This window comes from Carcharodon carcharias, chromosome 5 (genome assembly GCF_017639515.1).
Source record: "Carcharodon carcharias isolate sCarCar2 chromosome 5, sCarCar2.pri, whole genome shotgun sequence".
In the NCBI taxonomy this organism is placed as follows: Eukaryota; Metazoa; Chordata; class Chondrichthyes; order Lamniformes; family Lamnidae; genus Carcharodon; species Carcharodon carcharias.
Genome location: NC_054471.1, coordinates 101,169,170 through 101,185,078, shown reverse-complemented (window position 1 = coordinate 101,185,078; position 15,909 = coordinate 101,169,170). Strand labels below are relative to the sequence as shown.

The window sequence follows — 15,909 nt, the reverse complement described above, 5'->3', positions numbered from 1 at the left end:
ATCATCATCACAATCTAACCCCCACCATCACCTATCTTTTTGGCAGCTGAGTCAGTCTCCAGGCTACATGATATCACAGAATCACCCAATGCAGGAGAGGCCCTTCTGCCCATCGAGTCTGAACCGACACGTGAGAAACACCTGACCTACCTACCTAATCCCATTTACCAGCACTTGGCCCATAGCCTTCAATGTTATGACATGCCAAGTGCTCATCCAGGTACTTTTTAAAGGATGTGAGGCAACCCGCCTCCACCACCCTCCCAGGCAGTACATTCCAGACCATCACCACCCTTTGGGTAAAAAAGCTTTTCCTCACATCCCCTCTAAACCTCCTGCTCCTCAGCTTGAACTTATGTCTCCTCGTGACTGACCCTTCAACTAAGGGGAACAGCTTCTCCCTATCCACCCTGTCCATGCCCCTCATAATCTTGTACACCTCGATCAGGTTGCCCCTCAGTCTTCTCTGCTCCAATGAAAACAACCCAAGTCTATTCAACCTCTCTTCATAACTTAAATGTTTCATCCCAGGCAACATCCTGATGAATCTCCTCTGCACCCCCTCCAGTGCAATCACATCATTCCTATAATGTAGTGACCAGAAAACTGCACACAGTACTCCAGCTGTGGCTTCACCAAGGTTCCATACAACTCCAACATGACCTCCCTACTTTTATAATCTATGCCTCGATTGATAAAAGTCCCATGTGTCTTTTTCACCACCCCACTAACATGCCCGTCTGCCTTCAGAGATCTATTGACACACACGCTAAGGTCCTTTTGTTCCTCAGAACTTCTTCGTGTCATGCCGTTCATTGAATACTCCTTTGTCAAATTACTTCTTCCAAAGTGTATCACTTCACACTTTTTCAGAGTTAAATTCCATCTGCCACTTATCTGCCCATTTGACCATCCCATCTATATCTTCCTGTAGCCCAAGACACTCAACCTCACTGTTAAACACCCGGCCAATTTTTGTGTCATCCAAAAACTTACTAATCCTACCCCCCACATTGTCATCTATGTCATTTATATAAATGATGAATAATAGGGGACCCAGCACAGATCCCTGTGGTACCCCACTGGACACTGGCTTCCAGTCACGAAAGCATCCTTCTGTCATCACCTTCTATCTCCTACAACTAAGCCAATTTTGAATCCACCTTATCAAATTACCCTATATCCCACGTGCATTTGCCTTCTTTATAAGTCTCTTATGTGGGACCTTGTCAAAGGCTTTGCTGAAATCCATGCAAATTACATCAACTGCACCATCCTCATCTACACACCTGGTCACCTCCTCAAAAAATTCAATATAATTTTTTAGGCATGACCTCCCTCTGACAAAGCCATACTGATTATCCCTGATCAAACCTTGCCTCTCCAAGTGGAGATAAAATTTTTCCTTCAGAATTTTCTCCAAAAGTTTCCCTACCACTGACATGAGACTCACTGCCCTGTAGTTCCCTGGATTCTCTCTACAACCCTTCTTAAATAGCGGAACCACATTAGCTGTTTTCTAGTCCTCTGGCACCTTCCCCGTGGCCAGAGAGGAATTTAAAATTTGGGTCAGAGCCCCTGCATTGACCTTGAGCTGGTAGGCTACAGCAGGATCTCCTTTAAGGGCATGCCATCAATGTCATTTCGTGATGCTCCACCCTCAAAAATGACTCCTGCCAGAGAGATTGGGCATCCAGCCCTCATGTTCCATCAACTGGCTGTCCAGCAGTTAAAATAGCCCTGTATGTCTTTTCAGAAGCGGGGAGAGGCATGATGGACTGCAGGCAATCTTCTGGCCAGTAAATTTCCATGATTCTATACCGTGCTTTCATATATGACTTCGAATAACAACCTATTACAATGAGGGTCAAAATACATTCACTTCATTGCATCATTATAACAAACTAACCAAAGTCACATTGAGGTGTTTGCAAGACAAAATGAATCCTATTTCTTCCCCTTCTCTGAATAAACATGGCATTTGCAATAGTTACCTTCACATCGTGGGACAGCAGAATTCCAGATGACATTCCCTTCCTGTATAATGCAGGTTATGGTCTCAGATCCTTGGGTTTTAATAAAGCCTTCATCACAGTGAAAAGACACAGAACTTCCCAACAGGAAAATATCGCCAAACCGTCTTCCATTGACTGGAATACCAGGGTCATGACATTCATTTTGGCCAAAAGCTGGTTAAGAAAAATACAAAATGAGTATTCTTACTGTCTGAAGATGACACACAAACAATATTTAAAGAATTCCTAACAAAAACAGAAAATGCTGGAAAAACTCAGCAGGTCAAACAGCATCTGTGGAGAGAAAAAAAGAGTTAACATTTCGAGTCCTGATGACTTTTTTTCAGCTCAAAAGTAAAAAATTTAACGCAATTTATACTGTTCAAGGAGGGTGGAGCAGGTAAAACTGGATAGAAGGCCAGTTATAGGTGGAGGCAAAAGAGAGATTGCCAGAGATGTCATGGACAAAAGGACAAAGGGGTATTAACGATAGTGATACTGGCTAAAGGAGGTGCTGATGGTGATATTAAGGTCAGAAAGCAGAATGTGATAATGGCAGGACAAGGGTAAGCATTCTGGAAAGAACAACATGAACAAGTGGCAGATGGTCCACAGAAGGGGGTGGGGTGGGGGGAGGGGACGGTGCTGGGAAAAAAGATTGAAAATAAGATAAAAGGTGGGGATAAAATGATGAATAAAAATGAAAATAAATAACAATAAAAATAAGTGGATAAAAAATAAAAATTAAAAAATTAAAAAATAAAAATTAAGAAATAAGAATGAATATTGGAAAAAAGGGGATTAAAAACGGGGTGAGGATGGAAGAGAGAGTTCATGGTCTGAAGTTACCCCTATCCCCATGATCCTTCATAAACATATTTTCGATTTCACTCTAGGTGCCAATGTACTATAACATTCCAGATTTTGGCAGCACCAGCATCTTTATAAAGTGGATTCTTTACGAGGTTTTAATGTCAATTTTGGGCAGATCAAAGTGAACGATGGGGAGAGAAACACACTGCAGTATAGTATTATGCATATTTGAGTGTGATTAGCATTTCTGCACCATTTTAGGAACAGTTTTGTGGTGTGGAGGACCCTTAAAGCCAACATGTCACCAGAGATAAAATATTGCTCTCTAATTTACTTCAGTTTCCTACTTTTAGCATTTAAACAACAATGTTTCAGATCTTCTTTGAACAAATACACATGACCCAGATCAAATACAACAGAAGGCATCACATAATTAGTAGTTTATTAACAATGTACAGAGAAAAAGGGATATTCACGATGATAAATCAAGTAAAGCAGTCATAAAAGATTTGAGGTCACATGCTTTCACTGCCTGGAACAGCAGAAGATTCACCTCTCCCAGTGCTATTCTAATATTAAATACTGGACAGTGTGCTTGATGTGATTCTCTTTTGACTTTTTTCTTCATTCATACAAGGGGAGAAAACAAATCAAAATGTAATAGTTATATGACATCATTTAAGAAGCTTCCCAAAGTCTGCAGATAGTCAAAGGAAGAAAAGACTGAGGCAGATAAGAAGTTCCACACTTATGAGATCTTTGGAAAGAATAACTTGAGGTGGTAAAATTATGCCCAGTGATAACTTTGTACATAAGAGAGGTTATATCTACTCAAGAAAAATACTGCAGAGCCTGGAAATCAGAAATAAAATCAGGAAATGCTGGCAATATTCGGTAGATCTCACAGCATATGCAGAGAGAGAAATAGAGTTCTCATATTTCAAGTCGATGACTTTTCATCAGTAATTCATCAGGCCTTTCATCAAATGAAAGGTCATTGACCTGAAATATTGAGCTTCCCTGTCAACGGGTTTGAAGGCAGCGGGGCTCGTTAAATCCAACAGGCAGATACCTGCCTACCCCTTGTCTCTCCATAATTAAAGAAACTGTGGGGGTGATGTTGGGCCGCTTGCCCGCCAGTGGGCCAATTTGAGGCCCCAAAGTGGGTTAGCACATATTCTGGCAGGCTTCACTGTGCAAACTGGTGGGAGGCCTGGTGGGGAGGGTTCCCTCCTTAACCTGGGCCCTTCGGCGGCCCCACCCACAAAGGTGTTACCTATCCCCAGATTGCTCTTCCCACATGACCTCTCAAACTACAGCTGGTCTCACTGCGCCCTCTCCATCTCATCAGGGTTTGCCAGCTTGGGACCAAGCGAGACCTCCATACACTTAACTAAATACTGATCCACACTGCATGTCTCTGTCCCGAAGTGCTGGAGAGCTGCTGGCCTCTGATTGGCTAGCAGCTCTCTGAGGTGGAACTTCCTGATCTAGGAAGGCAGAAATCCAGCCTCAAGTCTATCAACGGCCAATTGACCATTAAATGGCTGCGAGGCAGGTGGCATTCCTCTTGGTGAGCTGCCCCCCTAATGTTTTAGTTGGGGACGGGTGTGCAAGGAATCTGGCACCTCGTATATTTCAGTCCGCAAACTCCTTTTCTTTCTCCACGTATGCTGCCTTATCTACTGACTATTGCCAGCATTTTCTTTTTATATTTCCACTTCTGTACATTGGCAGTGCACAGTAATTAATTGTAAACAAGGAGAGAAAATATATGGTTATTTTCATGCAATTAGCAATGACAGAAATTCAACTTGGAATGTGCAGTGATGTGATACATTGGAGGCTAGCACATTGTACCAAGGGAGACTTTGCCTCAAATTTCCTCACTTGCTAAGGTCATGACCTCAATTGTACTACATTACAATAAGTACCTATTCCCTCCACCTTATTATTTTATTATTTTTTATTTATTTTTATGGAAGCTAATGTACAGAACCTTCCATGTGCATTATTGTACTGTGATTAAATGGCATCTTCCTGGTGCTGAAATTCAGATGCAGGACAATCTCCAACTCAAATTTAATCTTCTCTGGAGAAGACTATATGCAGAAACTACTATTTTTTTATTCATTCATGGTATGTGGCCTTCACTGGCTGGGACAGCATTTATTGTCCATCCCTAGTTGCCCTTAAGAAGGTGATGGTGAGCTGCCTTCTTGAACTGCAGCAGTTCATGTGGTGCAGGTACACCCACAGTGCTGTTAGGAAGGAAGTTCCAGGATTTTGACCCAGCGACAGTGAATGAATGGCAATATATTTCCTTTCCAAGTCCGGATGGTGAGCAACTTGGAGGAGCATTTCCAGGTGGTGGTGTTCCCATCTATCTGCTGACCTTGTCCTTTTGGATGGTAGCGGCCATGGGTTTGGAAGGTGCTGTTGAAGGAGCCTTGGTGAATCCCTGCAGTGCATCTTATAGATGGTACTCACTGCTGCTACTGTGCATTGGTGGTGAAGGGAACAGATGTTTGTGGATGTGTTGCCAATCAAGCAGGCTGCTTTGTCCGGGATGGTGTCAAGCTTCTTGCGTGTTGTGGGAGCTGCACCCATCCAGGCAAGTGGGGAGTATTCCATCACACTTCTGACTTGTATCTTGTAGATGGTGGACAGGCTCTGGGGCAGGGGCAGTCAGGAGGTGAGTTACTTGTCACAGGATTCCAGCCTCTCATCTGCTCTTGTAGCCACAGTATTTATATGGCTACTCCAGTTCAGTTTCTGGTCAATGGTAACTCCCAGGATGTTGATAGTAGGGGATTCAGTGATGATAATGCCATTGAATGTCAAGGGGTGATGGTAGGTTTTCTCTTGTTTGAGCTGGTCATTGCCTGACACTTGTGTGGCGTGAATGTTACTTGCCACTTGGCAGCCCAAGCCTGGATATTGTCCAGGTCTTGCTGCATTTGGACACGGACTGTTTCAGTATCTGAGGCGAGGCGAATGGTACTGAACATTGTGCAGTCATCAGCAAACATCCCCACTTCTGACCTTATGATGGGAGGTCATTGATGAAGCAGCTGAAGATGGTTGGGCTGAGGAAACTACCCTGAGGAACTCCTGCAGTGATGTCCTGGAGCTGAGATGACTGACTTCCAACAATCACAATCACCTTCCTTTGTGCTGGGTATGACTCCAACCAGCGGAGAGTTTTCCCCCGATTCCGATTGACTCCAGTTTTGCTAGAGCTCCTTGATGCCACACTTGGTTAAATGTAGTCTTGATGTCAAGGGCAGTCACTCACCTTACCTTGGAGGTTTAGCTCTTTTGTCCAGGTTTGAACCAAGGCTGTAATGAGGTCGAAGCTTAGTGGCCCTGGCAGAACCCACAAGCTGGGCATCTGTGAGCAGGCTATTGCTAAGCACATGCCACTTGATAGCACTGTTGATAACTGCTTCCATTACTTTACTGATGATTGAGAGTAGATTGATTGGACAGTAATTGGCCAGATTGGATTTGTCCTGCTTTTTGTGTACAGGACATTCCTGAGCAATTTTCCACATAGCCTGGTAGATGCCAGTGTTGTACCTGTACTGGAGCAGCTTGTCTTGGGGCATGGCAAGATCTGGAGCACAAGTTTTCAGTGCTATTGACGGAATATTGTCAGGGCCCATAGCCTTTGCACTAATCAGTGCCTTCAGCCATTTATTGATATCATGTGGAGTGAATCGAATTAGCTCAAGGCTGACATCTGTGGTGCTGGGGACCTCTGGAGGAGGCTGAGATGGATCATCCACTCGGCACTTCTGGCTGAAGGTTGTAGCAAATGCCTTCAGCCTTATATTTCGCACTGATGTGCTGGGCTTCCCCATCATTGAGGATGGAGAGATTTGTGGAGCCTCCTCCTCCAGTGAGTTATTTAATTGCAGGGCTACAGAGCTTAGCTCTGATCCTTTGGTTATGGAATCACTTAACTCTGTCTATCAATTGCTGCTTATGTTGCTTGGCATGCAAGTAGTCCTGTACTATAGCTTCACTAGGTTGACACCTTATTTTTCGATATGCCTGGTGCTGCTCCTGGCATGTCCTCCTGCACTGTTCATTGAAACAGGGTTGATTTCCTGGTCTGATGGTAATGGTAGAGTGGGGGATATGCTGGGCCATGTGAGTACAGATTGTGTTTGAGTACAATTCTGCTGCTGTTGATGGCCCACAGCGACTCATGGATGCCCAGGCTTGAGTTGCTAGATCTGTTCAAAATCTATCCCATTTAGCACGGTAGTAATACCACACAACATGATGGAGGGCATCCTCAATGTGAAGGTGGAACTTTGTCTCCACAATGACTGTGCAGTGGTGACCGATACTGTCATGGACAGGTGCATCTGCACTAAGCAGGTTGGTGAGGATGAGATCATGTACGTTTTTTCCCTCTTGTTGGCTCCCTCACCACGTGCTGCAGACTCAGTAAAGCAGCTAAGTCCTTTAGGCCTCGGCCAGTTCTGTCAGTAGTGATAAAACCAAGCCACTCTTGGTGACGGATGTTAAAGTCCCCCATCCAGAGTACATTCTATGCCCTTGCGACTCTCAGTGCTTCCTCCAAGTGGTGTTCAACATAGAGGGGTACTGATTCATCAGCTGAGGGAGGGCCGCAGGTGGTAATCAGCAGGAGGAGCAGGAGCTCCATTATATACCAATATACCATTGTGCTGCCACCTCTGCCCTGCCAGTGGGACAGGGCATATCCAGGGATGGTGATGGTGGTCCAAAACAAAAACAGAATTACCTGGAAAAACTAAGCAGATCTGGCAGCATCGGCGGAGAAGAAAAGAGTTGATGTTTCGAGTCCTCATGACCCTTCAACAGAACTAGGTGAATCCAAGGAAGGGGTGAAATATAAGCTGGTTTAAGGTGTGTGTGTGTGTGTGTGTGTGTGTGTGTGTGTGTGTGTGTGTGTGTGTGGGGGGGGGGGGGGGGGGGGGGGGAGAGAGGAGTGGTTGGGTGGGGGGAGAGAAGTGGAGGGGGGGTGTGGTTGTAGGGACAAGCAAGCAGTGATAGAAGCAGATCATCAAAAGATGTCACAGACAAAAGAACAAAAGAACACATAAGTGTTGAAGTTCGTGATATTATCTAAACGAATGTGCTATTTAAAAATGGATGGTAGGGCACTCAAGGTATAGCTCTAGTGGGAGTGGGGCGAGCATAAAAGATTTAAAAATATTTTTAAATAATGGAAATAGGTGGGAAAAGAAAAATCTATATAATTTATTGGAAAAAATAAAAGGAAGGGGAAGAAACAGAAAGGGGGTGGGGATGGAGGAGGGAGTTCAAGACCTAAAGTTGTTGAATTCAATATTCAGTCCGGAAGGCTGTAAAGTGCCTAGTCGGAAGATGAGGTGCTGTTCCTCCAGTTTGCATTGGGCTTCACTGGAACAATGAAGCAAGCCAAGGACAGACATGTGGGCAAGACAGCAGGGTGGAGTGTTAAAATGGCAAGCGACAGGGAGGTTTGGGTCATTCTTGCGGACAGACCGCAGGTGTTCTGCAAAGTGGTCACCCAGTTTACGTTTGGTCTCTCCAATGTAGAGGAGACTGCATTGGGAGCAATGAATACAGTAGACTAAGTTGGGGGAAATGCAAGTGAAATGTTGCTTCACTTGAAAGGAGTGTTTGGGCCCTTGGATGGTGAGGAGAGAGGAAGTGAAGGGGCAGGTGTTACATCTTTTGCGTGGGCATAGGGAGGTGCCATAGGTGGGGGTTGAGGAGTAGGGGGTGAGGGAGGAGTGGACCAGGTTGTCCCGGAGGGAACGATCCCTACAGAATGCCGACAAGGGGGGTGAAGGGAAGATGTGTTTGGTGGTGGCATCATGCTGGAGTTGGCGGAAATGGCGGAGGATGATCCTTTGAATGCGGAGGCTGGTGGGGTGATAAGTGAGGACAAGGGGGACCCTATCATGTTTCTGGGAGGGAGGAGAAGGCGTGAGGGCGGATGCGCGGAAGATGGGCCGGACACGGTTGAGGGCCCTGTCAACGACCGTGGGTGGAAAACCTCAGTTAAGGAAGAAGGAGGACATGTCAGAGGAACTGTTTTTGAAGTTAGCATCATCGGAACAGATGCGACGGAGGCTAAGGAACTGAGAGAATGGGATGGAGTCCTTACAGGAAGCGGGTTTGAGGAGCTGTAGTCGAGGTAGCTGTGGGAGTCGGTAGGCTTGTAATGGATATTGGTGGACAGTGTTTCACCAGAGATTGAGACAGAGAGGTCAAGGAAGGGAAGGGAAGTGTCAGAGATGGACCATGTGAAAATGATGGAGGGTTGGAGATTGGAAGCAAAATTAATAAATTTTTCCAAGTCCTGACGAGAGCATGAAGCAGCACCAAAGTAATCATCGATGTACCAGAGAAAGGTTGTGGTTGTGGAAGGGGGCCGGAGTAGGACTGGAACAAGGAATGTTCCACATACCCCATAAAGAGACAGGCATAGCTGAGGCCCATGCGGGTACCCATAGCCACACCTTTTATTTGGAGGAATTGAGGGGTGTTACAGGAGAAATTGTTCAGTGTGAGAACAAGTTCAGCCAGACGGAGGAGAGTAGTGGTGATGGTGGTGTCTGGAGCATTATATGAGAATGACTAGTTGCTTCGCTAGTCTGTCCATCCTGCTTGGCTAGCTTGATTAGTCTCCCCCAGATGACACTGGCCCCCAGATGTTAGTAAGGAGGACTTTGCAGGGTCAACAGGACTGAGTTTGCCGTTGTCGTTTCCAGTGCCTAGGTTGATGCCGGGTGGTCTGTCTGGTTTTGTTCCTTTTTTGAGACTTTGTAGCGGCTTGAGTGGTTTGCTAGGCCATTTCAGAGGGCATTTAAAAGTCAACCATATTGCTGTGGATCTAGAGTCACATGTAGGCCAAACCAGGGAAGGGCAGCAGGTTTCCTTCTCTAAAGGGCATTAGTAAACCAGATGAGCTTTTACAACAATTAACAATAGTTTCAGGGTCATCATTAGACTTTTAAATCCAGATTTTAATTCAAATTCAAATCCCATGGCAGGATTTGAACCCTGGGTCCCTAGATTGCTAGTCTACTGACAATACCACCATGCCACTGCCTCCCTCAGCTGTCTCTCCTTTTTAAAACCCAGGTTTGATATCAATTAGCCTTTGCTTTTTTTTTTATCTATCTTTGCTCTTTCTCTTTTCAGCCTTGTTGTCCTGCATCTTGGCCCTTCACCCAGACACGCCAATCCTTTATTCCTGCCTATTAGCACAAGCACAGATCCCAATAATTACCTATTCCATTGCACGCCACCTGACTTAAATCACTTGGAGTGTTTAGAACAATATATTGTAATTGGAAGGAAATTGGAGCTTGTTGAATTCTTGTCAGAATAAGTGATTTTTTTAAAGTAATGATTTTTAAAACATAATTACCTCAAGCATTATTTTTATTTCCTTGAAAAGCAGGTTTTATCCATTTTCTTCTCCTGTGAGGGCTTTCGCTCAATGAGTTTCAGTATGTGGATATTTACTGGTTGGCTGATTTCCCAATTCTTGTAATGCATCAGAAATTGATCACTCAGTTGGTGTTGCACTGGAAGTGTGGGAATCTTGAGTTTTACGAACTGCACAGAAGTGAGCTCCTCAGGAAAGCAATTCCTTTCAGCCATAATGAGTTATTTTATCAATAAAAGCATTTGATTTTTGAGGCATCCCAGGGATTAGCAGAATAAAATGGTGTCTAAAAATTCTTGGATCTGAAACCCAGCTTTGACTGTCATTTGAACTCTTCTGCTTTCTCTGTGAACAACTAGCAGTGACTCTTGTGTTGCTGTCTTGCCAATAACATTGTTAAGATTAAGAGAAACAGGTGATGGTTATTCATTGTCTTTGAGCACATTATAAATAGGGGATGCCACAGGGACTGGAGTGCATCATCAGACCTGAGAACTTTTAATTTAATAAGTTTCCCTTAAAGTTTTGTCTTTTTGTTCTGGGGCCCCTTTTAGGGAATGTTAAGTTGTTAATTAGATTTTTGTTATTGGTCCTCAATTGACTCTAAATAGTGGACAGCTGGGACAATGGGTTGAGTTGGAGGAGACCTGGGAGACTAAACAAGTCAATAAACACTCTCAGTTAAGAAAAGCTCTTTGCCTTGGCTTCGGCTTCACAGGCTGCTTTGGATCCTATTACTATTTTGGTCAAGTCGCTGGCTTATTTGCTTGTACTCTGTCATGGCAGAATGCTTTAACTTTGGAAGCATAGGAAAACTAAGTGACAGGTTCTGATGAAGAGTCATTCGGACTCGAAACGTTAACTGTGTTCCTCTCCGCAGATGCTGTCAGACCTGCTGAGTTTTTCCAGCTATTTTTGTTTCAGATTTCCAGCATCCGCAGTATTTTGCTTTTATCTTAGTGACAGATTAATCCCATTTTGTAAATCATGCCTCCTGTCAGCTGTCAATTACCAAGGAATCAAACAATTCAGATTATTCCACCCACAAAAGGACAGCAAAAGGTTACCATTTGGAATGCACTGCCTGAGAGTTTGGTGGAGGAAGATTCGATACGGACTTGCAAAAGGGAATTGGATAAACAACTGAAGGGGAAAAAAAGTGTAGGCTATGGTGAAAGGGAGCGGGAGTGGAACTAACAAAATTCGCTTGGGAACCAGCATAGGCTTGGTGGGCCGAATGGCTTCTGTGCTGTAACCATTCTATGATTCTAAGAGGATAAATGTCGGTGCAGGCATAATTGAAATGAGTTTCTTATTTACTGTAGACCCCATCGTGGAAGAGAGAGAATGCAGTTAAATGTGGTCAGATGACATGCGTGAACCACATTTTATTCCAGTCACTAACTTTAGCAAAATGATATGAATATAAAACCGTGAACATTTTGTTGATATATTTTACCAATTATTTTGGTGACTATTTTTTTAGAATTTGTTGGGACAATTCCTTTATCTTGATATCCAGGCTGACTGGGATTTGCATTAACAATTCTAACAGTTGAGTAATTATTAACTGGCAGATAAAGAACCCTTCATTTCTCAATCTCAATTATTTTTCTTCCGAGTTTTTCTTTCACAACCCTTTGATGATAGCACACACAGTTAATTTCTTCCACGGCATCTCTCAACCCCACCCCGCAACCTCCATCACTTAGAATAATAAAGATAGGGGGGTACATTGAATCAACATCATTTCCAAGTACTTCCATCAAACATCATCCTAACTAGAACATAAACCACAGCTTCTTCATCGTCACTGGATTAAACTTCTGCAATTCCCTAACTAGCTGTTTGTGGGAATACATTCACCACATGTACTGCAGTGGTTCAAGAAGGTGTCTAACTGCTGTCATCTCAACTAGGGGTGGCAATAATTCCTACCCTTACTTGCAAAGCTTATTGCCCCAGAATGAACTGAAAAGTAACACATTTTCCAAGGCTGAAACACAGCCTGTTGCTAGGTTACCACCAATGTCGCTATTTAATTGTTTCAAGCAGACATGCAAAGTGGTCCAGTGATACCACCCATTCAACTTACCTTCACTACAATGGGAAAATGTCTGCCATCTGATTGGTGCTTCCATACACAATATAGCGAGGATTGGAATGTTTAATCCTAAAACACTCCACCTCACAGCACTGGGCTAGTGGTCTAACATGTGCCTCCACCAAGCAACCTATCAGGCTTTCAGCCTTCACACAAAGAACCTATTAGGCCAAAAAAAGTAAAGCAGACAACATTCACTGGAATAAAATTGAAATGTGCCAATTTACTTGTGTATGTGATGTTGAAGCCCCGGCCCGTAGTGGAGTGATCTGACTGGAATTCTAGGCGGGTGATATGCCCGTTACTGGCCAGTTGCGATGGCACATCATCACCAGAGAAAGTTCCTAAAATGGTAGAGTCGGCCGTCCCATCATCCTTTATTGTAAGGTAATCGAACTGAGGCTCAATGTCAAAATCTTTAAAGATCAGGTGAATCCTGCTCGCTGGTTCTGCAATGATCAGCCACACGCAGTTCATATTGTTGCCATACTCCTCCGGGTAGTTTGGCGAGAGCACAATTCCAGATGGTGCAGTAAAATTGAAGAAGCAGGAGACTGTCCAAAAACACAAAAAAAATATACTCTCACAGTATAAATCCCTAATCCAATTAATGCAAACAGTTACATATTACACATACCAATTACTTTCTGCAAATTAATACTAAAAGGAGCAGATTGGAAGAAAAAAAAAGTCTTAATCCTTTAAAAAGACATCACATTCTTTTATTGGTCCACAGAGGTTGAAACTTTGAATTAAAAACTGTAAATATTTGAACATTCTTTTCATATATCATTGCACTGTCATAATGTCATATGTATGGCATTTCATGTTATACGTACGGCTGTTCAGCATTCAAACCAAACTTTTATGAGCAATTCAGTGAACTATATCCCACAGAAAAAGAAGCACTTTAGTTTGAAAAAAAAATTAACACATGACATTTTTGAAGTGCAGCTTATATGGAGCAAAAGAAAAATGTAACTCTGCCAGATCAACACCTATAAAAATTGCCTGTAAAATTATGAAATGTTTTGATTGAGTGAACATGGAAAGACCAATTCCTCTTATTGTGGAATCAATGACCCTAAGTTATTAATTAAACTTATGTCAGAGTGAGTAAGAGGAAAGGGAAGGATATTTTTTTTTTCTGTACAACTGTTACAGAATGCCAAAGGAACAGATTCAACTGGAGACTACTGCAACAAGGGAAAATTGGATATTTGAAGCAGTGAAAGATACGTGACTACGGGCGAGCGTGGAGCAGTGATATTAGCATCGAATTCTTCTAGCAAAGAGGTAGCACAAATGGGTTGAATGGTTTCCTTCTGTGCTGTAAACTTCTATGAACGTTTCAAATGTGATGTATCATGAAAGTTTGGAACAAATAAAACTACACTTGTCATGGCACGTGAATGTGTTTCTGATAAATCGAACTGATGAAATTTGACATTATCACAGTAAACCACCATAAAATGTTTACCATAACAGTGCAAGGTAATTCCTCAAAAGGTAGTCATTAAATCAATGTTCATTGATGATGTTTTCCATAAGTATGGATAAAGCAGGAGTGCCCCATGCAAACTCCACCAAATTCATTTGCACAAAACCCTAGTTTATAAAATAACCTCCTGTTTATCTTAACTATTGTTATGGAGGGGTGTTGATATGAAATATTAAATTTCAATTTCATCTCCTGGATTCAAATATGGAATTTATTTAAAAGGCAATTCAACTGTTGAAACATAGATACGGACTTAAGATGGCTGCCAGAGTTCACTGTCAGCCACTGGGCATTGGTTAAGCTTCTAACTTGGATTACAAATAGGACATGCCTAGACAACCTTCTTATGGAATTTCTCACCAGCTAATGTCAATGATTACTTTAAGGACAGGCTAACACCTAAAACGGTTGCCATTACTTGCATTATTATATAGCTACAGTGCATTCCAGTCAGGATAGACATGAAGAGTCTAGATACAATGGTCAGCCTGGAGGTGTTAATGATTTCTTCCTAAATCATCACATGGAAAAACGAGCCATTCAGAAGTGCTGGCTTGCACATTTAAAAAAAAAATCACTTTGGCCATAACGCAATGGCCAAGATCGGTCCAGGTGTGAGCTAATCAATATTCTTCTGTGGAATACGCCATCCTCATGGAGCAAGAGGAAATATAATCGAAACCATCTTTTTGAAATCCCTCTTATTAAAAGAATCTGCTTGCAGCATCCTGCAGAAGTAAAATCAGAAAGCTGAAGTAACATCAGAAAGCTGCTTGCCCCTTCTTTGTCTCTCAGCTAAGTTTGGACCCTGTTTGCTTATATCAGACTGTGGGCAACAGACAGAAAAATCCTAAAGACGATTTTGATTTCCACAGCAGCATCCCAGGGAAAAAGAAACAACAGCTATAGTTTTCAACTTCACTGGTTGAAAACCAAAGCTTTTGGATTTACCTATCACCAGGCCAACCAGTCACTTACAACCAGTGGACTCGCTATTTATTTGACTTATCTCATTGAATCTTATTTTCGCCGAAAGTTAACCTTTCAAGTTGCATTTTTGCATGCTTGTGCATGTGTGTGTTGCAACAGTTGGGACAAGTGTTTACCTTTACCCGGGTGTGTTTTAGCAAAATAAAAACTAACCTGTTATTAAGACTCAAGAGAAACCTGTCTGACTGAGTTATTTGCGATCGGCATGTAAACAGTCAAGGACATAACCTGAATTGGCACATTTATCCTTTTTTAAAGAACCTGTTACCATCATCCGAGGAGTGGGAAATAGAGGGGAGCCTTTAACCCTTCCTCACCTGGTTGGAACATTATGTTTTTCGAAATTTTCTATTATAAGCTCACCAAAATAGTCAATTTAGCCATACAGTGGAATCCATCTTGAATTAGATCCTGGCAAAGTTTTGAAGCTAGCTTGGCATTCGCACCCAGATCTGGACCAGAACTACTTCACCTAAAATCTCCTCTCAGAAGCATTGAAGTGTGTGGCTTTTAGCCTGTAAAATTTCAACAATGGTTGCTCCTTAGTAACAGGTGAATATGAAATTTATGTTTGCAAAAGCTAGCCAAAATGGATATGGAAGAACAAATCTTGGAAACCCCTCTGCCATCTGACTATGCAATTGTACCTAGCCAGTGACATATTTTCCTGAGTTGGATAACTCCTAGGCTATGTTAAAATTATAGTCCCATTAAAGTGAATGGATCCACTTTGGAATATATTTAATAGGTGTCTCTGTTAATGCCATCATTTCATCTGCTGTGGAGGCAAGGAATGATGCGTCTCACTGGCTGTTTAAATGTAATATGTTTACTTATGAGTTGCTTTAATTAATTTGAACCCGCACTCATGACATTTCCTTCCACTTTAAAATTATTTTGGAAAGCAATTACTTATCATCAGGGTCCAATGTGTTTGATAATTCAAAATGCAACAAAGGAAATGTTTCTCGGAGGAACCATCTTTTAAAGGTTCAAAAAGCATGAAAGTGGAATGACAAGGCAGCACAAAAATTTAAACATA

At 42.7% G+C, this 15,909-nt stretch overlaps 1 protein-coding gene across 1 annotated transcript in view; it reads right to left on the bottom strand.

Moving 5' to 3' along the window:
* LOC121278286 (CUB and sushi domain-containing protein 1-like) overlaps positions 1-15,909 on the bottom strand; it is an 844,854-nt gene that overhangs the window by 608,831 nt on the left and 220,114 nt on the right. Inside the window, exons 5-6 of the mRNA XM_041188558.1 lie at positions 12,604-12,930; positions 1,995-2,189 (exon numbers count right to left, since the gene is read on the bottom strand). Coding sequence (XP_041044492.1) covers positions 1,995-2,189; positions 12,604-12,930 — 522 coding nt within the window. The remainder of the gene's footprint in view (positions 1-1,994; positions 2,190-12,603; positions 12,931-15,909) is intronic.